The sequence below is a fragment of the Hypanus sabinus genome, chromosome 3, assembly GCF_030144855.1.
Source record: "Hypanus sabinus isolate sHypSab1 chromosome 3, sHypSab1.hap1, whole genome shotgun sequence".
NCBI classification, from domain to species: Eukaryota; Metazoa; Chordata; class Chondrichthyes; order Myliobatiformes; family Dasyatidae; genus Hypanus; species Hypanus sabinus.
The window spans coordinates 92723600-92747858 of record NC_082708.1 but is presented as its reverse complement, the minus strand read 5'-3'; the positions used below and the strand labels follow the sequence as shown (position 1 = coordinate 92747858).

Below are 24259 nucleotides of genomic sequence, written 5' to 3'. Positions count from 1 at the left end.
TGAACCCTAGAACATTCGGACAGCAAAGATGCATACATCAGGATGATCTTTATCAACTACAGCTCAGCGTTCATTACCATCATCCCCTCAAAACTATTCAGTAAGCTCCATGACCTTGGCCTCAGTACCTCCTTGTACATATGGATCCTATATTTCTTCATTTGTAGATCCCTATCAGTTTGGATTGGCAACAGCATCTCCTGTACAATCTCCATCAGTGCAAGTGCACCACCAGGCTGTGTGCTTAGCCCCCTGCTCGACTCGCTTTATACTTATGACCATGAAACTCAGCACAGCTCCAATACCATATTTCAGTTTGCTGACGACACCCCTGTCACTGGCCAAATCAAAGGTGGTGGCATATCAGCATATAGGAGGGAGATTGAAAATCTGGCTGAATGGTGTCTTTAACCAAACTCTTACTCAATGCCAACAAGACCAAGGAGCTGGTCTTTGACTTCAGGAGGAGGAAACCAGTAAGCTTATCAGCCAGTACTCCTCAGGGACTTTAAACTTTAAAAGAGGATCAGCAACTTTAAACTTCCTTATAATTTCAGAGTATCTGCTATGGGCCAAGCACTAAATGCAATTTTGAAGAAAGCACAGCAGCGCCTTTAATTCCTTAGAAGTTTGTAAAGATTCAGCATGACACCCAAACCTTTGACAAACTTCGATAGGTTATGGTGGAGAGTATATTGACTGGTTGAATCAAGGCCTAGTATGATCCTTGATCAGAAAATCCTACAACAGGTAGTGCATTTGGCCCAATCTATCTTGGGTAAAGCCCTCCCCAGCACTGAGCGTATCTACACAGTGTGCTGTTGCAGGAAAGCAACATCCATCATCAAGGACCCCACCACCCAGATCATGTTCGCTCCTCACTGCTACCTTCAGGAAGAAGGTACAGGAACCTCAGGATCTACACCAACGGTTCAGGGACAGTTATTACCCCTCAATCATCAGTTCCTTGAATTAGAGGCAGTAACTTCACTTATCTTCACTCACTCCATCACTAACCTGTTGTCACAACTTATGGCAATACAGACAAAATGCTAGAGGAACTCAGCAGGCCAGGCAGCATCTACGGAAAGGAGTTGATATTTTATCTAATTTCATCCCATGTTCTCAATATTTATTATTATTATTATTTCTCTCGTATATTTGCATCATAGTTGTCACTTGCACATTGGTTGTTGTCTTTCAATGATGCTATTGTGTTTCATAGTTACAAATCTCAGGGGTGTACTGTATATTGTATCTCAGGACTGCATATATCTATTTTGATAATAAATTTACTTTGAACTTTGAGTAATGCTTCCTGTAGTCTATAATCAGGTATTTGGTCTTGTTGATGTTGAGTGACAGGTCAGTGTCATTATGGCACCATGCAAGCAGATTTTCAATCTCCCTCCTATATGCTGACTCATCACCACCTTTGATTTGGGTGTCATTAACAACCTTAAATATGGCATTGAAGTGCAAGTTAATACTCATTTAGTTCACTCAGCAACATCAAATAAATTTCTTGGAGCACACATTTGAGAGACAAAATTGCAGAAGATACTGGCAACACAGGCAATAATAGAAGTGATAGCTGAGCATCTTAAAAGAGGAGATATTACTTGTCTGGAGGAAGACACTTCTCAGCCATAGCAGAGCACAAGTAAGTGTGGGCATAATTTTCTGAGCAGTTCCTGCGTCCTGTTGAATAAGAGCTTAGGAAACTTTGCATGATCACTGGTTAATATTGTTGATGTCAGGAGAAAAGAGTCAAGGGCATTTGGGATTTTGTATGTGCCAGACTTCAGTGAAGTCACCATTTCCTGATACATACATGATCAGCTTCACAAGCCTGCATCCTCATCATGCTTCCAGTTTAAGATGGTGCTACTGAAGGGCAGCTGACGGTTCACAAGACAAGAAATACAACTCAATTCTTCATCATTAAAAGTTTTTCTGTAAAAATTATGGTAAATGATCACTGCAAACAATCAAGAGGTGAGTGAAGATGAGGCTAAATCCAGGAGAAAAGTGTCAGGGTGTGAGGCAAAATTGGTGCAAGGTCGAGGAATGTTTGAGGAGGTCAAGATGAGGTCAAGGCATAATTGAGGCAGTCAGGGTGAGCAGAGTGCAGCAAGTCTGAGCACAGTGAGGCAGATTCATGGGCTGTCCACCCAAACTAAGAATAAGGTGCCAAGCTGATTTGAAAAGGTCAAGGACAGGATGAAACATGGTGGCAGGAAGCAGGCCCAGAGTGTATTGATGCAAAAGGGTCCGGGTCTTAGAACGAGGAACCATCTGAGGTTTGGATGATTTAAGCACCAGGCCAGATGGGTTATGTAGGTTTCGGGACTAGATGCAAGGGTCGAGCCGGTTCTGCTTGCTACTCTTTGACATTACTCCACTCCTCAGCACTGATGCTGAGGCTGTGCCTGCTCTGGCTCCTTTAGACTTCATGTCTGAGGACTCACATTCATTCCAAATGAAATTTGCTTACTTTTATTGTCATGGACTCACAGAGAAATACAGCACAGAAATGGCCCATCTAGTCCAAGCCAAAACCATTGTGACTCCCATTGACCGGCACCGGGACCATAGCCGGCCATATTTCTACTATCTGTGTACCAACTTGTCTTAAACATTGAAATCAAGTTTGCATGGACCACTTGTGCTGACAGCTCATTCCACAATCTCACAACCCTCTGAGTGAAGAAGTTTCCTCTCATGTTTCCCTTAAACTTGTCATCTTTCACCCTTAACCCATGATTTCTGGTTGTAGTCCCTACCAACCTCAGTGGAAAAAGCCTGCTTGCATTTACCCCATCTATACCATTCATAATTTTGTATACCTCCGTCAAATCTCCTTTTAATATTCTACTATGCTCTAAAGAAAATATTCCTGAACTATTCAATCATTCCAGGTAACTCTGGTCCTACAGTCACAGCAAAATCCTTCTAAATTTTCTCTGTGCTCTTTCAATCTTGTATACATTTTTCCTGTAGGTGGGTGATAAAACTGCACACAATGCTCCAAATTAGGCCTCACCAAAATCTTATAGAATCTCCTGTACTCAAAACATTGATTTATGAAGATGAATGTGCCAAGAGCTTTCTTTATGACCCTATCTACTTGAAACACCACTTACAATGAACCTGTATACTAAGCTCCCTTTCTTCTACCATAGTGCCCAACCATTCACTGTGTAAGACCTACTCTGGTCAGTCCTACTGAAGTGCAAAACTTCACACTTCTCCACATTAAATATCATCTGCCATTTTTCAGCCCATTTTTCCATCTGATGCTGATTCCTCTGTAAGCCATGATAACCTTTCTTGCTGTCTACTACACACACAATCTTGGTGTCATAGAGAAATTTGCTGCTCCAGTTAACCACATTGTTGTACAGATCATTAATAGAGATGACAAACAATGGACACAGCAGCACACCACTAGGGACAGGCCTCCAGTCACAGAGGTAACCCTCCACTACTACTACTCTCTGGCTTCTCCCACAAAACTAATACAAATCACAATGAGATTCCGAGCTATGATCCTGCAGTACATGCACAGAATACAATACAGGACAGTCCAGCACAAAAAGATCATTCAGTCTGTGTTTTCTGTGTCATTCATGCTCATTTAAAATGCAAATCTAACTGCACATGGTCTATATCTCTCCAATTCCTGCCTGTTCCTCTTAACTACCGCTATTCTATCTGTTTCCACATCAGCCAGTGTGTTTCAGGCATTTACTACTCTTTGTAAAGCTTGCCACAAACCTTGTTTAAAATTTCCACTGTTCACCTTAAACTATGCCCTCTAGTGTATGGCATTTAGACTCATAGTGTTATGGACCCATCATCTCAAATCTTCCATGACAAATGGGACACCTATCTGAGCTGGTCCCATTTTCCTGCATTTGGCCCATAACCTTCTAAAGATTTCCAATCCACATACCTGTCCAAACAGTTTTATAAACCCTATAATTCGCCCCTCATCTTTCACTTCCTCTGAGAGCCTACTCCAAATACTCACCATCATCTTTGTGAAGAAGGTGTCCCTTGAACCCCTTTAAAATTTCCCCACTCATCTTAAATTTATTCCCTTCAATTTTTGAATCCCCACCCTGAGGAAAATAATTGAAACCATTCAACTTGTCAATGCCCCTAATGACTATATATACCTCTCTCAGGTCACCCTTTGGCTTCCTATACTCTTAGGAGAAAAGCCCTAGCCTATCCTATCTCTTGTATAGCACAGGCTGTCCAATACTGACAACAACTGTGTGGACCTTTTCTGCACACCTTCCATCTTGGAGTCTTCCTGCAGTCAAAGTGAACAGGGGCAACCGCCAGGGCCCTGATCTCCCATATCTCACAGGGGAAGCATCCCGACTATCTTTGGCCCCTTTTAAAAACTCAAGGGCAATAAATATTCTTATGTTGCTCATTTGCTATTTTCACCAAAGCTCACATTTTGATAACAACAGCAGCACTTCCATCTTAAGGCAGCCATGCTCAAAGTGACCACACCACTTGGTTTTACCTCCATTTTATCTGTAGCTGGGTTCACAGCAACAACACAGAGCTCCTCATCTGATATACACTTTGTAAATAGTCTCTGCTGCTCCTCTTTTGTAGGCCTCACAGCAACAAAACAAACTTACAATTGAAAAAAACATCCTTCCACTAACACCTTCTACTTTGTCTTGTTGGAGACATATCATTAAATACTTATCCTGCAAAAATCAGGTGGACATACAAGGTACATTCAGAACAATGGCATTAAATTTGTCCGACAGAATGATTTAGCTTCAATGCATGCATGCAAAAAAAATCCCTTCCCTATCCTAATAACTGCATGATGAATGTTACACTCAAATTCTCAACTCTGCCAACTTTTTCTAGCAATCAGGTCTCATAATATTATTCAAAGACCTCACTTCACTTGCACACGTTAAGCATTTTGAAATTCTCTACCCAAAATTCACATGCTGTAATCTCTACCAGTTACAATTAACAGCATGTTGTACAATTACATATTATTCCTGGTGAATAGCTGAAGAGGAAGTTTAAAAATGGTGTTTGATATTACTGGGAATGCTAAAGCCCAAGCTGTGTCTCATTAAGGCTCAAACCAATAGAAATGGAACTATGTTTATATCTATTCTCACAGGAGTAAGTGGCACCTTTATACTGCCACTCATCTCAATCCCATTAACGCTTGGTTTCATATTACTGGCATCATCATGAAATTAGTCTTGTGTGTGCAACCAAAGGAGAAAAAGGCACAATGTAGTTTTCATCCTCTCTTCCTTTGCCTCAATTTCACCTTTGATGAGGACTTTCCTCATGATGAAGTTGGTGATCATCCAGAAGAATGCATTGAATTGAGACTCAGCTGCAGATTGCAGATCTTGTTCAAAGCAGCTCGGGGAACAGAATAAGAGGATGGCACAGTTACACAGATGGTAGAGCTGATACTTCAACTCTATTGACAAGCTTAATTCATATTTGTGCTGCCACTATGGAGTTTGCACCATCTCTTGTTATCACCCTGGTTTTCTTTTTTTAACTTTGTAATTTTTTTTTGAAGTTCGTCATCAAACAAAAAAATACATAAGATGTATTTCACACACTGTACATATATATCATATAATCATGTATATCACAAATCTCCACAAAGTATTTATCTGAGGTATACACTTATAGAAAAGAGTGGGAAGAAAAAACAAGCAAAAGGAAATAAATATGTACAAGTAGGGAGTGATCTTTTTTTTTTACAACATATTCATTGATTTGTGAGAATAAAATCAGGCCTATGAGATATAACCATTTTTCCCAGTATGAATCAAATTGTTCCAGCTTATGGTTAACAGATGCTGTTATCTTCACCATTTTGTAAATGTCCATTGTAATTTCCATCCATGTATTTAAAGTTGGGCTCTCCTATGATAACCATTTCCTAGTAAGAGTCTTTTTACCAGCCACCAACAGTATATTCATTAAATATTTATCTCTTTTCAACCATTCTTGAGGTATATATCCAAAATATACGATCTTACTCTCTAAGGGTATTTCACATTTAAAGATGTTTTGTAGGGCATTGTGTATCCCCCTCCTATAGTTTTTGATAACAGGGCAGTCACAAAAAATATGATAATGATTTGCATTTTGATCTCCACAATTTCTCCAGCAAACAGGGAGGTTACTATGATAATGGGATTTCTGAGAGGGTGTAATAAAATATCTTATCACGTTTTTCCATCCAAACTCCCTCCAGTTCTATGAACTGGTACACTTCCATTGATACCTCCATATTGTTGTCCATTCTTCCTCAGATATAATTATCCCTCCTTCCTTCTCCCATTTTGTTTTAATGTATGAAGTCGAATGTGTTTTAAGATTTGATAACCCCTTATACATGCTTGAAGTGATTCTACTACCATTATCTGAATTATATGCTTTTCTAAAGAGCTCTATCAAGCATGTATTTGCCTTGGTTACATTTTTAAACGTCTTGTTAACATATTGTGGCATCTGTAAATACCGATAAAAATCTTGTTTTTCTAATAAGTGTTTCTCTTTAAGCATTTCAAAACTGAAGTGTTCTTTCTTCCATTATGTTGCAAAGAACTGTTATTCCTTTAGCTGTCCAGTCCTTAAATCCAGCATCCAATTTATTTGGTGTAAAATCCAAGTCATATGCACACCATTTAAGAATTGCAATATCTCCTAGATTATATTCTTTTTATAGTAGTTTTCCATATTTTAAGAGTCAATTTCACCCATGGGTTAGCAATAGTATTTATGTACCTTTGCAGGTTGTTATCAGCCAAAATTGCTTGTATGGGGATGGGAAGTACCCGCTCCTCAATGTTTTACCATTGAGCGTCATATGATGGGTTGCACCAATATATCACAGCTGTCAAATATGCTGCAAAATAATAATCTCTAAGGTAGGCCCCATCCCCCCTTTTCCTTTGCTAATTGCACAGTTTTGAGACGAACTCTAGGCCTTTTACACTGCCAAATATACCTTGATAACATCTTGTTCCATTCATTGAATTGATTTTGATTAATCTCTATTGGTAGGGTTTGAAAGAGATATAACAGTCTGGGCTATATATTCATTTTAATAGACTCCATCCTTGAACTGAGACTGAAAAAAGGAATCAGGTTGCATCTTGCCACATCTTCCTTAATTTTTTAATCTAAAGGCTGATAATTACATTCTGATAATTTTGCCAAATCTTTTGGCATAATGATGCCCAAATATTTGAAAGACTCTGTGTGCTATGCCCAGGGGTATCGACTTTCAGTTTCTCTTGATGGGCTATAGTAATATGAAAGTAATTGGGTTTTATCTATGTTGATCTTGTATCCTGATAATTGACCATATTGTTCAAAGGATTGCATCAATATAGGTAAAGAGTATGTTGGTTGCCCTAGATAGATCAAAATGTCATCAGCGTAACAAGTCAATTTATGCTCTGTCCCTTTAATAGTAATTCCACTGATATCTTCATTTTGACTGATGTATTGAGCTAATGGTTCCAGATATAATGCGAAGAGTAGTGGTGACCATGCACAACCATATATCATGCCCCTTTCTACAGTAAGACTATTTGATAAATATCCATTGATTTTAATCCTAGCAGTAGGGTTGTCATATAGTGTCTGTGTAGTTTTAATAATTGTGGAAACCAAATCTATTTAAAACTCTGTAAAGAAAATTCCAATTAACCAAATCAAATGACTTTTCAGTGTCCACACTTATCACTATTGCTTCGATTTTATTTTTTTGAATATGATCCATAATGTGAAGTGTCCTTCGTACATTGTCTTGGGTCTGGCGTTGTCGTACAAAACCTGTCTGATCATTACGTATCAGTATGGGTAGAAACTCCTCTAATCATTTGGTCATGATGGAGGTAACCTATAACCTATAATCTACATTAAGAATGGATATTGGTCTAAATGACCCGCATTCTATTTTATCCTTGCCTTCTTTCGGTATAGCTGAGATTATCGCTTCCTTCCAACTGGGTGGCATTTATGCCTTTTTTAGAGCCCAGTTCAGTGTGAGAAGTAAAACAGGAATTAACTCATGTTTAAGTTCTTTGTACCACCCTGCCATATACCCTTCTGATCCTGGTGACTTGCTTAATTTAAGCCTACTAATTGCAGCTTTTAATTCAACTTCAGTTATGTCAGCAGTCATCGTTCTATTTTGTTCTTCACTTAAAGTGGGAATACAAGAAGGTTTCAATTTGGTTATGCTTCCACCTGGAACTTTGGAATATAGAGTTCTGTAAAACACTTCAAAAGCTTCTTGAATTTCATTTAGCTTATTTTTTTTATCATTTTTGTTCTTGGGTCCCTAATTCTATGAATGGTATTTTCTGCTATCTTTTTTCTCAGTTTCCACGCCAGTATTTTCATAGATTTTGATCCACTTTCATAATGTCTGTTTCAGAAACATTAAATTTTTCCTGATTTCTTGCATTGCCAAACTATTAATTTCATTCCTAACTCTTTTAATTTCCCCTAGTATATCCTGTGCCAAATTCAATTTGTGTTTTTTCTCTAGTTCCTTCAGTCTATTTTGTAATTTCTCTAATGTTTTATTCCTTATCTTTTTCTTATATGAAGATATCGCTATAATTTTCCCTCTTAAGACCACCTTCAGAGTATCCCATAAAATGGGAGGTGAAACCTCTCCATTATCATTGAATTGTAAGTAGAGACCAATTTCTTTTTTAATTTGTTCCTTAAAGAATGGATCATTGAGTCGAGTTGAATTTAGATTCCAAATAGTATTCTTTGGTTGTAGGTCAAAATCAACAGATAAATATATAGGTGCATGGTCACTTACATCTGTTGTCCCAGTTCCACAGGTGTTTATTTTGTCTTTTTCTTTTCCAAATGTTATGAATTAGTTTATTCTTATATATACAGAATGGGGAGCAGAATAATAAGTGTAATCACTTCTGTTGGGGAAAAGGTCCCTCCATTTGTCAATTAAACCAATATCCTCAAAAAGTGTATTAACTTTCTTACGTAAAGATTTTGTTTCATAGGTTTTTCTATTGGAAGAGTCTAAGTTTGGTTGTAATTGTAAAATTAAGTCTCCCCCACATAACAGGAAACCTTCTGTTTCCGTTACCATAATATCAGTAATTTTCTGAAAGAAACCAATATCACTTCCCAGGGGTGCATATATATTCAATAGAGTCTTTCCATCTATATTCCCCCTTACCAGAATATATCTGCCCTCTTTATCTCCCATTTTGAATACTTTTTCAAAATTTAGCTTACTTGAGATAAGAATAGCAACTCCTCTCCTATGTCCTGATTTATATGAGGAGAAAAACAAATTAGTGAACCCCATTCTCATTAGTTTTTTATGCTCATTATCACATAACTGAGTTTCCTGTAAATATACTATATGGGCTTGTTCTTTTTTCATTTTGGATAAAATTTTATTATGTTTGATTGGATTTAATAGCCCGTTGACATTAAAAGAAATGAATTTTACCTTGTCCTTAGCCATCTGTATTTATCTGTCAATGTATCATTGAAATTAGAATAAAACTTAATCAATCTACTCCCTGAACAAATAAGAACCAAGAAACGCAAATAATAACAAAAATGGCAACGAACGTGTGATTCCAAGGCTGAGGTCTCTAGTAGATGACCCTGCGTTGAGCTAGAGGAAATATCTAGCTGTGGGGTTAACCCCTGCTACTTGTGAGTTGAGGGCCCCCATTGCAGTTTTCATAAAAGTCAGTGAACAAATCCATTACAGAGAAAAGGTTTCCCTGTGTACTCTTCCTATACATACACACACATATGTGCACATATATATATTCTCATTTTGGTGGGGTAAAAGGAGTAAGTGAGCGAATAAAGAATAACAACTAAGTAATATAAAGTCCACATTATAATAAGTATTTCTCAAGATAGGTATATCACCATCTACTTTTGCTTCCGTTTAGCTTCTCAACATTTTTAAAGTTAGCCAAACCTTATGGCTCTTCTGAAGGGGGTGAGGGCTGTCTTTGGGAAGCTCCCGGTCTCTTCCTGATATATTTTTCTTGGCCTCCTCCTGTCTCCTGCCTTCTCGATTCTCGCACTATTTTCCCAAGAAGAGTGGGATAATTCCTCTGCCAGGCTTTCCCATGCTGACGGGCAACCATCTAGCCTTCATGTCTGTAGTTGCCTCTTCCACTGTCTGGCACAACCACGTCCTATCATCATAAAACACTTGTGGGTACGGAGTTCGAAATCTAATCTTTTTTTGCTTCAGTACTTGCTCTACTTCAGAGTATTCTTTACGTTTCTGCAGGACAGCGGGGGGGGGGTAATCTTGGTCAAAATATATTAACTTATCATTTAAAAACGCTCTCTTCTTACCCCAGGCCCTTCGTAGAATCTCTGTCTTGGTACTGTACCGAAGGAACTTAATTATTATTGAGCGTGGCTTATCTTGGGTAGACTTCTGGACTAGCGCACGGTGGGCTCTTTCGATTTCCCGCTCCATAGTTGAGGGAAGCTCCAGCGCATCCCGCAGTAACTTTCTGACAAACTCCCTCACCAATAAGCCCTCTGCTCCTTCAGGAATGTTGTAGATTCTGATATTTTTCCACTGTGATCTTCCCTCCAGGTCAAGCAGTTTACCTTCTTGGTGATTTAATATTTTTATCATCTTACTCAGTATTCGTTCAACATTTTGAATGTGACCTTCCACCTTCTCAATTCGAGTCTCTGCCACCGCTATTTTTTGATTGACGTTGGTGAGCTCTGACTTAATATCATGTAGCTGCTGCTTTATTTCTTTCTGGAACTCCCTTATCTCTTTCAGAATTTCCATCATATTTGCCGCTTCGCCTGAACGAGGCCCAGCATCCACCTCGCTAGCACGTGGCCGGGTAGGAGAGCCGCTCGTTGCACTCCTCTTGACTGCAAGCTCGGCAATGTCGCTTTCTTACTTCCATTCTTGCCCCTCTTTTCAGTTCAAATATTTTTTGAAAAATACTATATTTGATGGGTTTATGGGGCTTAATACGTGTTTTTCGGAGGAGCTAGTGATTAAGTTGCCATTCTCGATGATGACATCACCAGAAAAACCGTCACCCTGGTTTTCACAAGATGCTTGGGTTGTCTCCCACACCCAAAGTAGTAATAATTGCATAATAGGTTATTGTACATTATTATTCAGAGTAGGTAAAATGACAAAGGAATCAAAGGGCATGTGTGGAAATGTGTGAGAGTAAGTAGTAGAATTACAAATGCTATTAATCAGCAATGAGCTGGCATGGATGCAATAAACAATCTCCTTCTGTTTTGTATTAAGTAAGTCATCTTTCAAATATTCTACTTAGCATGCCCAAAACATAAAGGTGAGATTATTGAAGTGAGCTATTTTCATTGAATGATAATAGCATATTGCACTACATGAATTAATTTCTATGGCACAGTTTCATTACTTTTCACTGTAAAATTAAATTCTCCTGCTTAGTAATGGAAGTGGAAGAAGAAAGCGCAGTGTAGCAATCCCAGTGTAGCAATGTTCTTAAAACTGTCACAAATGTTATCAATTGTCTCGATCAACACATAACTGAAATATTTTACTTCCAAAGGGCAAAAATTTAAAGTTAACAAAATATGTATTCCTACCTTGCCACGTTGTGTGTTGAGAGGTGAACATACTCAGTTTTATTGATGCCATGGATAAATCTAACCAAAACAAAATAATCAAAATTATTGAATTAAATCAATTCTTGTTAAAAGTATCCAAGTAAAATGAGTCATTACCATTGTATCTTACTTTAAGCTTGCAACCTTAGTTCTATTTTTTAGTTCATATACCAATTGCAAAGTTTTTATTTCATATTAAAGTTCATTCTTCCTTTACACTAAACCAAGCTGGCTCAGAATGGGTAGGAGAAAGAGTGATCATTTTAAGGTGACAAGGTATCTAGAAGGATTTCAATAACCTGAAGATGGCAATACGAGTCAAACAGGCAACTAAATATTAGTAAGATTTCTTACAGCTTTTGTTTTACATACTGTATTTATGTTTGTATTTACAAAATATGTATTCCTACCTTGCCAACTTGTGTGTTGAGAAGCGAACGTGCTCAGTTTTACTGATGCTGTGGATAAATCTAACAAAAACAAAACAGCAGAATGAAATTTAAAGCCAGATTTCCTTAAAGTAGTATCATAGTCTTTATTTTGACCGCACAGCATTCTTAGTTCACATAAATCTAAAATTCTAAATTTAGTTCAAAAGTCTGTAAACTTTTGGATGGTTTTCATGGCATGAATGGCATGTTAAGGACATTAAAGTTTACAAATGTGTAATACATTAATTTGAATGCTGTTAGATTAGCAATGCCAATCATGATATGGGATATTCCCTGGGATTGTAGGTGTTCAAAGTCAAGTCAAAATTTCAGCCAACCTAATGTCATTTACCATCACTTGGCCTATAGTCTTCTGTCTTTGCCATTCAAGTGATCACTCAGGGATCTTTTCAATGATGTAGAAGCGTGCATCTCAACCACCTACTATGGCAGTGCATTCCACTCACCATCTGGATAAAAATTCTTACTTTTAGTTCCCCAGTGACAATCTTTTTTTTATTAAGTTTTAAACATGTATACATAGCAGTCATAATAGTACAAAAACAGTGGGATTATATTATTGGTAGTTAACACCTGTTGATATAAGCTATAGGTAACACCAATATATTTGATCCCCAAACTCTTAATATAAACATGATATAAAGAAATAAAAAACCCCAAATTGAAAAATCAAAAACAAAGTAAACTAAACTAAACAAAACAAAACTGAACTGAACAAAGCTGGGCTGATTTTTTTTACATCGGATACAATCATTAATGTCGTCAACTCCGCTCCTCTCCCTATATTTAAGGTTAATACAAAGGAATCAGAAAGGGTCAAATTACATTTTATGAAAATATTGAATAAAATGGCCTCCAAGTTTCTTCAAATTTAAACAAGGGATCAAAAGTACCAATTTTAATTTTTTCTAAGTTTAAACAGGATATGGTTTGGGAAAACCATTGAGATATAGTCGGAGGCTTAATCTCTTTCCAATTCAATAAAATGGATCTTCTAGCCATTAAAGTGGCAAATACAATCATCCGACAAGCTGAGGTGGATAAGTCCATCATTGGTAGAATAAAGATTGCAGTAATAGGATGAGGTTGTAAATCAATACACAAACTGTAGAAACAGTATCAAAAATATCTTTCCAATATTTTTCCAAAAGAGGGCAAGACCAAAACATATGAGTCAAAGAAGCTACCTCAGAATGGCATCTATCACAGATCGGACTTATATGAGAATAAAAGTGAGCTAATTTATATTTAGACATATGTACCACTTTAAATTGAATCAGCCATGATGGAATGACAGAGCAGACTTGATAGGGTGAATGGCTAATTCTGCTACTGTCTTATAGTAACTGAAAATCTCACTGCTTTGGCATAGTGCTACAGTTTACGCCATTTAAGAGAGCTTTACTTGGGGGAAAAATGTGCTAATAAACATATTGTTGTTGACTAGTGAGCACTAACATGCCCAGAAATGCGAGTAACCGTTCTTACATAACCGTCAATATATGAGATCAGCTGTTGCCGTTGTAGAATTCTAATCTGTAATCAGCAGAATCAGCTTCAGTTTTTCAACTCGCAATCAGAAACTATGATCAAACTATGTTCAAAACATCTCTACTCTTGAAACTCATTTATATGCATACTATTGTACTTAACAATTATTTGCTTGAAGAATAAATCTATAACAGGAAGCTGCAATTTGTAGCTTACCTTTTTTGATAACGGTGAGAATGATTGATGCCTTGAAACTTCCTTCTGGAAAGGTGACTACTGAACATGTGTACGTCCCAGAGGCAGACTCTTGTACATTTGTGATACAAATACTTGCCATTCCTTCAGTTGGTGATTGGGACTCAAATTTAACTGAATCCCAGATCTGATGAATGCCATACTCCTTATTGGCAATTATGATCAATGAGTCATTGAGTGGATGATCAATGGTCTCACTACTCCATTGGATCTGTAGAACTTTAGGCGTTTCTGCCTCTGACAGTATGCATTTTAAAGTGACGTTCTCGCCAACTAATGCAGTCACCTTTGGAGCATAATCAATTTTGAGTCCTTGCATAGCTGCAAAACAAAAGTAATCCCATGATATGATATATAGAAAGTATAATTAAATATATAGAGTATACCTTTTTTTAAATGTTTGAGATAAAGGGAGATGCAAAGTTAGTTAATGAAGTCAGTTTGCAATTATGAAGTAAAAGACAGAAATGTATTCACTGATGCCTATGCTAATAAATAAAAACAGAAGTATATTTTTTGAGCAAACACAATGAAATCTGAAGATGCTGTAAATTCAAGCAACACACACAAAATGCTGGTGGAACACAGCCGGCCAGGCAGCATCTATAGGGAGAAGCACTGTCGACATTTTGGGCTGAGACCCTTTGTCAGGATTAACTGAAAGGAAAGATACTAAGAGCTTTGAAAGTAGGAGGGGGAGGGGGAAATGCGAAATGATAGGAGAAGACCGGAGGGGGTGGGATGAAGCTAAGAGCTGGAAAGGTGATTGGCAAAAGGGATACAGAGCTGGAGAAGGGAAAGGATCATGGGACGGGAGGCTTAGGGAGAAAGAAAGTGGGGAGGGGAGCACCAGAGGGAGATGGAGAACAGGCAGAGTGATGGGTAGAGAGAGAGAAAAAAACAAGTAATTATGTCAGGGATGGGGTAAGAAGGGGAGGAGGGGCATTAACGGAAGTTAGAGAAGTCAGGTGAAATGTTGCCTCACCTGGAAGGACTGAGATGTCTTTCTTTTTTAAACAAAGGGGCTTCCCTTCTTCTGCCATCAACTCTGCTCTCAAGTGTATCTCTCCCATTTCCCGCACATCTGTCCTCATCCCATACACCCACCACCCCACTCGGAACAGGGTTCCCCTTGTCCTCACCTACCACCCCACCAGCGTTCAGGTCCAACATATAATTCTCCGTAACTTCCGCCACCTCCAACGGGATCCCACTACCAAGCACATCTTTCCCTCCCCTCCTCTCTGCTTTCAGCAGGGATCGCTCCCTACGCGACTCTCTTGTCTATTCGTCCCCCCCATCTATCCCCACTGATCTCCCTCCTGACATTTATCCTTGTAAGCGGAACAAGTGCTACACCTGCCCTTACACTTCCTCCCTCACCACCATTCAGGGCCCCTGACAGTCCCTTCAGGTAAGGCGACACTTCACCTGTGAGTTGGCCAGTGTGATATACTGCGTCTGGTGCTCCCAGTGTGGCCTTTTATATATTGGTGAGACCAGACGTAGACTGGGAGGCCATTTCACTGAACACCTACGCTCTGTCTGCTAGAGAAAGCAGGATCTCCCAGTGGTCACACATTTTAATTCCACATCCCATTCCCATTCTTATATGTCTATCCATGGCCTCCTCTACTGTCAAGATGAAGCCACACTCAGGATGGAGGAACAACACCTTATATACTGGCTGGGTAGCCTCCAACCTGATGGCATGAACATTGACTTCTCTAACTTCCATTAATGCCCCTCCTCCCATTCTTACCCCATCCCTGACATATTTAGTTGTTTTTTTCTCTCTCTCTTCCCATTGCTCTGCCTGTTCTCCAACTCCCTCTGGTGCTCTCCCACCTTTCTTTCTCCCTAGGCCTCCCATCCCATGATCCTTTCCCTTCTCCAGCTCTTAGCTTCATCCCACCCCCTCTGGTCTTCTCCTATCATTTTGCATTTCCCACTCCTCCTCTTACTTTCAAATCTCTTAGTGTCTTTCCTTTCAGTTAGTCCTGATGAAGGATCTCGGCCTGAAACGTCGACAGTGCTTCTCCTAAAGATGCTGCCTGGCCTGTTGTGTTCCACCAGCTTTTTGTGTGTGTTGCTTGAGTATATGTTTTGGTTTGCCTACACTTATTTTTCTGGACAGTTTGATGTGACTATCTCGTGCATACAATGATCTCTCAAACAGATAGCTCTTAGGTTGGATCTCAAAAATATTTTGTCACCTTCTAACAGCTTTGGGGATTCAATTAGTAGCCAGAGCAGAAGTAGAGATTATAGAGTAAAGACAAATGTAACTTTATTTGATTGACTTCAAGGAATGATTATGCTGCCACTCCAGGTTCTCCTCTCATATCTCCCCTACTTGACTAAAAATACCTCCTTCACATCCTACCCACCCCAACTTATCCACCCACCCCAACTTATCCAGTAACAGACCTCAGCTACTTGCTTCATTTAAATGGGACGACCATTGTTGTGAAAAAAGCCTCTCTCAGCTTCACTTTAATGGCCATTACAAGAAAATCAAGTATGAAGTATAGGCTATTCAATATATACATGGTCCCAAATAGTTTCCACAACCATAGTTTCCACCATTTGAGAAAATATTAGCATTCCCAAAGGTGCAAGGATAAAGTGGTTTACAGTAGATTCCGGTTAATTTGGCCATCAGTTAATTAAGGCAGTGCTTATTTGGGACAATTCTTAAAGAAGAAAAATTAACTGAGAAATTCCCATGTTTTTTTGGGTTACCATGCCACTTAAGTTGGGACAGGAGACTGTTGCTGAAGAGTTTCTAACTGGAATCAGTCATGTGCACTTGTGCAGCTGTTGGATACTAGTTTGTAAACAGCATCAGCTGAATGTGCTTGTGTTATGTTATCGGCTTGGATAGATGGATGCCAATTCAAAAATCCGTGGTCTGATAATTGTTTTCTCTTTTGGATTTTAAAAAAAGTCACTCTTGCTAAGGTGTCATGAGAAGATTTGACACTAGCGAAAGCAATTACCCCACTTGACCAAATTAAAAGCCATCTCCCTGGACAATAAAATGGACTACATCCGACTCCAACGTAATACTCCGCGGAAGTACAGAGTTTGCTCCGCGTATGTCTTCACAGAGACATGGCTCACTGATGGGATTTCGGACGCTGCCATCCAGCTAGACAGACTAGCTTTGTTTCATTCGGACAGAGATGCAGCTGTCTCCGGTAAGGCTTGCGGTGGCGGTGTCTGTGTTTACATCGACACGGAATGGAGTAAGAACTCTGTGCTGGTTTCCAGACACTGCTCATCCTTAGTGGAGTTTGTGGCAGTTTGATGCAGACCATTTTATTTACCACGGGAATTCACCTCTGTCCTTATATTCGGTGTTTACATTCCCCCCAGCGCTAATGCTAAGGAGGCACTCTGTGAACTGTACGGGGCTATTAGTGAACTGCAGAACGCACATCCTGATGGTCTGTTCATTGTCGCGGGTGATTTTAACCACGCGAACCTTTAGTCAGTGCTCCCCAAATTCCATCAGTATGTGGACTTTGTAACGAGTTGGGAGAACGCATTGGACCTGGTTTTCACAAACATTCCCGACGCGTACCGGGCAGAGCCCTGCCCCCACCTCGGATACTCAGACCACATCTCTGTTATGCTAATCCCAGCATTCAGACCGCTCGTCAGGCGCTCCAGACCAGTTCAGAAGCAGGTGAAAACCTGGCCAGCAGGAGCCATCTCTGCTCTTCAAGACTGCTTTGAGAACACTGACTGGCACATGATGGCGATTCTACCAACTTAGAGGAGTACACAGCATCAGTGACCAGCTACATCAGCAAGTGCATTGATGATGTTACTCTGTCCAAGACCATCACTATACGTGCCAACCAGAAGTCATGGATGACCGCAGAGGTGTGTGCACTGCTGAGGTCCCGTGACTCCACCTTCAGAGCAGGCGACAAGACAGCTTTAACAACAGCAAGGGCCAAACTGTCCCGAGCCATCAGAGGGGCAAAGCGTGCACACGCCCAGCGAATCCACAGTTACTTCCAAGACAGCGGTGACACACGGCACATGTGGAAGGGCATCCAGGACATCACCAATTACAGGACAACATCACCTGACTGTGCAGGTGATGCCTCCCTCCCAAATATGCAGAAATAACTTCTACGCCAGATTTGAGGTGGAAAATGACGTGGCGGCGAGGAAGTCCACCCCTCCTGAGAATGACCAGGTGCTGTGTCTCACCGTGGCCAATGTGAGAAGAACCCTGTGAAGGGTCAACCCACGGAAGGCTGCTGGACCAGACAACATCCCCGGTAGAGTGCTCAGAGGATGTACAGACCAGCTAGCACTGACATCTTCAACATCTCCCTGAGCAGCGCCACCATTCCAACGTGCTTCAAGGCCGTCACCATCATCCCCGTGTCGAAGAAGTCTTCAGTGTTCTGCGTAAATGACTACCGTCCCGTTGCACTCACTTCGATCATCATGAAGTGTTTCGAGAGGCTTGTCATGAGGCATATCAAGACCCTGCTGCCCCCCTCACTGGACCCCCCTGCAGTTTGCGTACCGTCCCAACCACTCAACAGATGACGCCATTGCCACCACCCTCCACCTGGACAAAAAAGACACATACGTTCGGATGCTGTTCATAGACTTTAGTTAAGCATTCAACACAATCATCCCTCAGAAACTGATTGGGAAGCTGAGCCTACTGGGCCTGAACACCTCCCTCTGCAACTGGATCCTAGACTTCCTGACTGGGAGACCTCAGTCAGTCCGGATCGGGAGCAGCATCTCCAACACCATCACACTGAGCACGGGGGCTCCCCAAGGCTGAGTGCTCAGTCCACCACTGTTCACTCTGCTGAGCCACGACTGTGCTGCAACTCACAGCTCGAACCATATCAAGTTAGCCGATGACACCACTGTGGTGGGTCTCATCAGCAACAACGACGAGTCCGCTTACAGAGCGGAGGTGCAGCAGCTAACGAACTGGTGCAGAGTCAACAACCTGTCTCTTCATGTGAACAAAACAAGAGAGATGGTTGTTGACTTCAGCAGGGCACGGAGTGACCACTCCCCGTTGAACATCAACGGTTCCTTGGTAGAGATTTTAAAGAGCACCAAATTTCTTGGTGTTCACCTGACGGAGAATCTCACCTGGTCCCTCAACACCAGCTCCATTACAAAGGAAGCCCAGCAGACTCTCTACTTTTTGCGAAGGCTGAGGAAAGTCCATCTCCCACCCCCCATCCTCATCACATTCTACAGGGGTTGGATTGAGAGCATCCTGAGCAGCTGCATCACTGCCTGGTTCGGAAATTGTAGCATCTCGGATCGCAAGACCCTGCAGCGGATAGTGAGGTCAGCTGAGAAGATCATCGGGGTCTCTCTTCCTGCCATCACGGACATTTAAACTACAAGCTGCATCCACAAAGGAAACAGCATTATGAAGGACCCCATGCACTGCTCATACAATCTCTTCTCCCTCCTGCCATCTGGGAAAAGGCTCCGAAGCATTTGGGCTCTTACAACCAGACTATATAACAGTTTCTTGCCCCAAGCTATCAGACTCCTCAATACCCGAAGCCTGGACTGACACCTTGCCCTACGGTCCTGTTTATTATTTATTGTAATGCTGGTACTGTTTTTGTGCACCTTATGCAGTCCAGTGTAGGTCTGTAGTCTAGTATAGCTTTCTCTGTGTTGTTTTTTAATTACGTAGTTCAGTCTAGTTTTTGTACTGTGTCATGTAAACCATGGTCCTGAAAAACGTTGTCTCATCTTTACTATGCACTGTACCAGCAGTTATGGTCGAAATGACAATAAAAGTTGACTTGACTTGACTTAACTTGATCTGTGAAAAATCACTCATCGTGAACTGCAGAGATAACTAGAGTGCTAAAACCTACTACTGTATACATGATACACCAGCAAGATAAAACTACAAGAAGAATGCATGTCACATGAGGGACAACAGGGAATATTGCAAAACCAAAAGCAGGAACATAAAACAGATGGTTGGTCATCTTGATGGAAACGTTGGCACCACATTAAATTCAAGAAAGCACATGGTGAGAAAGATAGTGCTATAGCTGTAAGTGTAGAAACACAGAGATCAACAGAACTTCCAATCTGCTTCAAAATTTCTGTGCAAATGATATTGTGGCGACCCACTTTCTGCACAGGCAAAACGGCTCACAAATAGCCAGCGCGTGGGGGGAGACTTTGGTAATGCACCTCTGACGTTATTTCCACCCCGAGAGGGCGGGCGCTAGGGATTTAAATGCCAGCACCGTGAAGTTTGAATAAACTAGTCTCGAAATGACTTATCGACTGCGTGTCGTTATTTCAGCGCTGTGTGTAGCACATCGCTACATTGGTGACCCCGACGGTCCAAACGGGACTTGGACCAAAGATGACCGACTCTTCATCTGTTCATGCAGTTTCGCTAAAACTGCCGACTTTCTGGACGCTGCGACCATGCATGTAGTTTGCCAAGCAGAAGTCCAGTTCCAGATTCGGCAGATATCCTCTGACTCCATGTGTTACTATCACGTGGTGAGCGCCCTTGAGCAGGAGACGGCCGCCCAGGTTGCAGATTTCATACAGTCGCCCCCGGAAGAAGGGAAATATGAAGCATTCAAAGCGCTGCTCATTGGGACCTTTGGCCTCTCACGGCGTGAGCGGGGTGCCCGCCTGCTTCACCTGGACGGTTTGGGAGACAGACTGCCGTCAGCATTGATGAACGAGACGTTGGCCCTGGCTGATGGACACAAGCCCTGCCTCATGTTCGAGCAAGCGTTCCTAGAGCAACTGCCCGAGGACATACATCTGCTGCTGGCCGACGCAGATTTCAGCGACCCCCGGAAGGTGGCAGCCCGGGAAGACGTGCTGTGGAAAGCCAAGAGGGAGAGCGTGGCGTCCGTCGGTCAGATTACCAGGCCACGCGCCCAACAGCAGACCAGACCAGGCCCAGCAGGGGGGCGCACACAACACAGAGGCAGGAGTGAGGAGGCCAGTGAACAGTGGTGTTTCTACCACCAGCGGTGGGGCACAAAGGCCCGCCATTGTAGCCCGCCCTGCAAGGGCCAGGGCCAGCTGCCGCTAATGACTATGGCGGCTGGCCACCAGGACAGCCTCTTGTATGTTTGGGGCAAACAGCCGCTTCTTGGTCGACACCGGAGCGGAGATAAGCGTCTTGCCCCCGAAGGGGTACAATACCCACAACAGGAAGCCAGGACCCACCCTGAGGGCCGCAAATGGCAGCAAGATACGGACCTACGTCACCCGCACAGTGCAGCTGCAGTTCGGTGCCAGCCGGTTCACGTGGGACTTCACACCGGCCGCGGTGCCCAACCACTCCTGGGGGCGGACTTCTTGCGAGCTCACGGCCTGCTGGTCGACTTGCAAGGTAAAAGACTGGTACATGCCGAGACTTTACAGACGTTCTCCCTGGGTGAAGCCAAGTTGCCGGCCCTACACCTGGACTCCATCACGCTGTCGGACAACGAATTCACCAGAATCCTGGTGGACTTTCCATCGATTCTGGCACCACAGTTCATGGCAGCCATGCCCAGACACGGGGTACAGCACCACATTTCCAACCCAGGGACCAGCCCTCCACGCCCGCGCATGAAGGTTCCCCCGGAAAAGCTCCTAACGATGGTAGACCGGTTTGTGAGGTGGCCAGAGGCAATCCTGCTCACCGACACATCTGCCGATTCCTGCGCCCGAGCACTAATCGCAACCTGGGTAGCACGCTTCAGGGTACCGGCCCACATTACCTCCGACAGAGGCGCCCAGTTCACCTCCAGCCTGTGGTCGGCTGTGGCCAGCCTGTTGGGAATGCAGCTGCACCACACAACTGCCTACCACCCACAGTCGAACGGACTAGTGGAACGCTTCCACCATCACTTGAAGTCAGCTCTCATGGCCCGCCTGAGAGGACCTAACTGGGTGTACAAGCTTTCCTGGGTCCTGCTTGGAATTCGTACAGCGCCCAAAGAGGATCTGCATGCCTCGTCAGCCAAGTTGGTGTACGGCGCACCGCTGGCAGTCCCGGTAGAGTTCATACCAGCCCCAAGGGGGCAAGAGGAAGAACCCGCAGCAGTCCTGGACAGGCTACGCGAAAGGCTCGGCAACCTGGCCCCCGTCCCAACTTCACAGCACGGACGGACCCCGACCCAAAGACCTGTAGAACTGTAAGTTTGTGTTTGTACGAAGGGGCGGACACCAGGCACCGCTACAGCGGCTGTACGAGGGGCCATTCAAGGTGATCAACAACAATGGGTCCATGTACATTCTGGACATTGGGGGGAGAGAGGAGGTTTTCACGGTGGACTGACTCAAACCAGCCCATGTGGACTTGGCGCAGCCAGTCGAGGTTCAGGCATCATGGCGCAGAGGCTGATCCAGACTGTGGATATTGGGGGGGAGTATCACCGGTTCTGTGGGGGGGGGGGGGTGGTGTTATGTGGCGACCCACTTTCTGCACAGGCGAACCGGCTCACAAATAGCCAGCGCGTGGGGGGGAGACTTTGGTAATGCAGCTCCGACGTCATTTCCGCCCGGAAAGGTCGTGCACTAGGGATTTAAATGCCAGCGCCGCGAAGTTTGAATAAACTAGTCTCTAAACGGCTTATCGACTGCGTGTCATTATTTCAGCGCTGTGTGTACCACATCGCTACAATATCAACAATGCTGATGAAACAGGACTATTTTTAAATTTTGCCAAGTCAAATGTCTCCCTTGGCTATTAACACACACTGTTTCAAAGAAAGCAATGGATTTGCATGCACAAAGTGATTTCGTTCATTTACAAAGAACAGATAAATTCCTTCATTGATAAATTTTGGAAACTAATACTGTTTTATAGTATTTAATAGCTTGTGCTCTATTTTTCTATATTTCATTTAAATACATAATTTTCTACTCAATTAAACCTTTTCCATACCTTTAACTATTTCCATGACAATTCAGCTAATTGAGGTAGCCAGTTATTGGGCCAAAGTATACTGACAGACAGACAGACATACTTTATTGATCCCCCGGGGAAATTGGGTTTCATTACAGCTGCACCAACCAAGAACAGTGAAGAAATATAGCAATATGAAAACATAAATAAATAATAATAACTTAATCATGCCAAGTGGAAGTAAGTCCCCAATGTGCCCCAATTAACCAGAATCCAGACATCCCACCCTTCAAAAGTTCACTTCCAGGAGCTTTTTTTTTTCAGGAGACTCCTGGGAGAGGTGGGATGTCTGCAATAGAGTAGCTCCTTAGCAGCGAGCCAGCTAGTTTAAATAATGAGACCTGTTAAACTCACCTCGACATTTCTTTTACATTTTAACCCACCATGGGCTAGAGAAAAGTCACTGTTGCAAACAGTGCAGCTAGCAACATTGTCGTTATTTTTGAACCCTATTAGGCAGGGGTACACTTTAGCGTAGTCTGGGGTGAAGTAAGCTTTATATTTTCTTTTTTCTTGGAACACTCTGCCATGGTGCTCGTGCTCGTTCTCTCTCTCTCTCTCTCTCTCTCTCTTTCTCACAAAAAATTGATTTCTGGGATATTGTATATAATTTGCAGGCATCAGGGAGCCATTATCAATACATGGGAGACTCCCAGAATTTCCAGGAGAGGTGGGATGTCTGAGAATCTACTGAATTTTATTTTAGGATTACAGAGAACTACAGCACAATCCAGGCCCTTTGGCCCACGATGTTATGCAAACATTTTAACATACTCTATGGTCAATCTACCCCTTCTCTCCTACTTAGCGTTCCCTTTTTTTAATCACCCATGTGCCTATACAAGCATTTTTTTTAAAGCCCCCAATGCATTACTTCTACTATCACCCTGGCAGGGCATTCCATGAACCCACCACTCAGCAAAAAAATAACTTACTTCTGATATACCTCCCCCCCCCCCACTTTCTTCAATCATCTAAAAATTATGTCCCCTCATATCAGCCATTTCCAACCTGGGGAAAAAAGTCACTGGGTGTCTATGCAATCTATGCCTCTTATCTTATACACTGCTATCAAGTTACCTCTCATCCTCTTTCACTACAAAGAGAAAAGCATTAGTTCTCTCAATCCATCCTGACAAAACATGCTCTGTAATCCAAGCAGCAACCTGGATTAGAATAATCCTACGAATACAATTTTGAACCTCTTTGCTCCACCTGTAGCCAAGACTTACCCAGCTGAAAGAACATTAAGGTTGATAATTCCCAGATTATTGAGAAGCCCAAGAGATTGCCTGATCTTTGTTTCATCTGTAACTAGTCCCAAGGACTGGCAAGTAGCTAATATTATTAAAGGAAAATAGAGATAACCATGTTATCTATAGACGGGTGAGAA

General features: G+C 42.1%; 1 protein-coding gene across 1 annotated transcript in view; it reads right to left on the bottom strand.

Annotated features, from left to right (window-relative positions):
• The window catches only part of si:ch1073-15f19.2 (mucin-3B), a 141394-nt gene that overhangs the window by 84957 nt on the left and 32178 nt on the right, over nt 1-24259 (bottom strand). Inside the window, exons 2-4 of the mRNA XM_059964783.1 lie at nt 13863-14222; nt 12114-12173; nt 11683-11742 (exon numbers count right to left, since the gene is read on the bottom strand). Coding sequence (XP_059820766.1) covers nt 11683-11742; nt 12114-12173; nt 13863-14222 — 480 coding nt within the window. The remainder of the gene's footprint in view (nt 1-11682; nt 11743-12113; nt 12174-13862; nt 14223-24259) is intronic.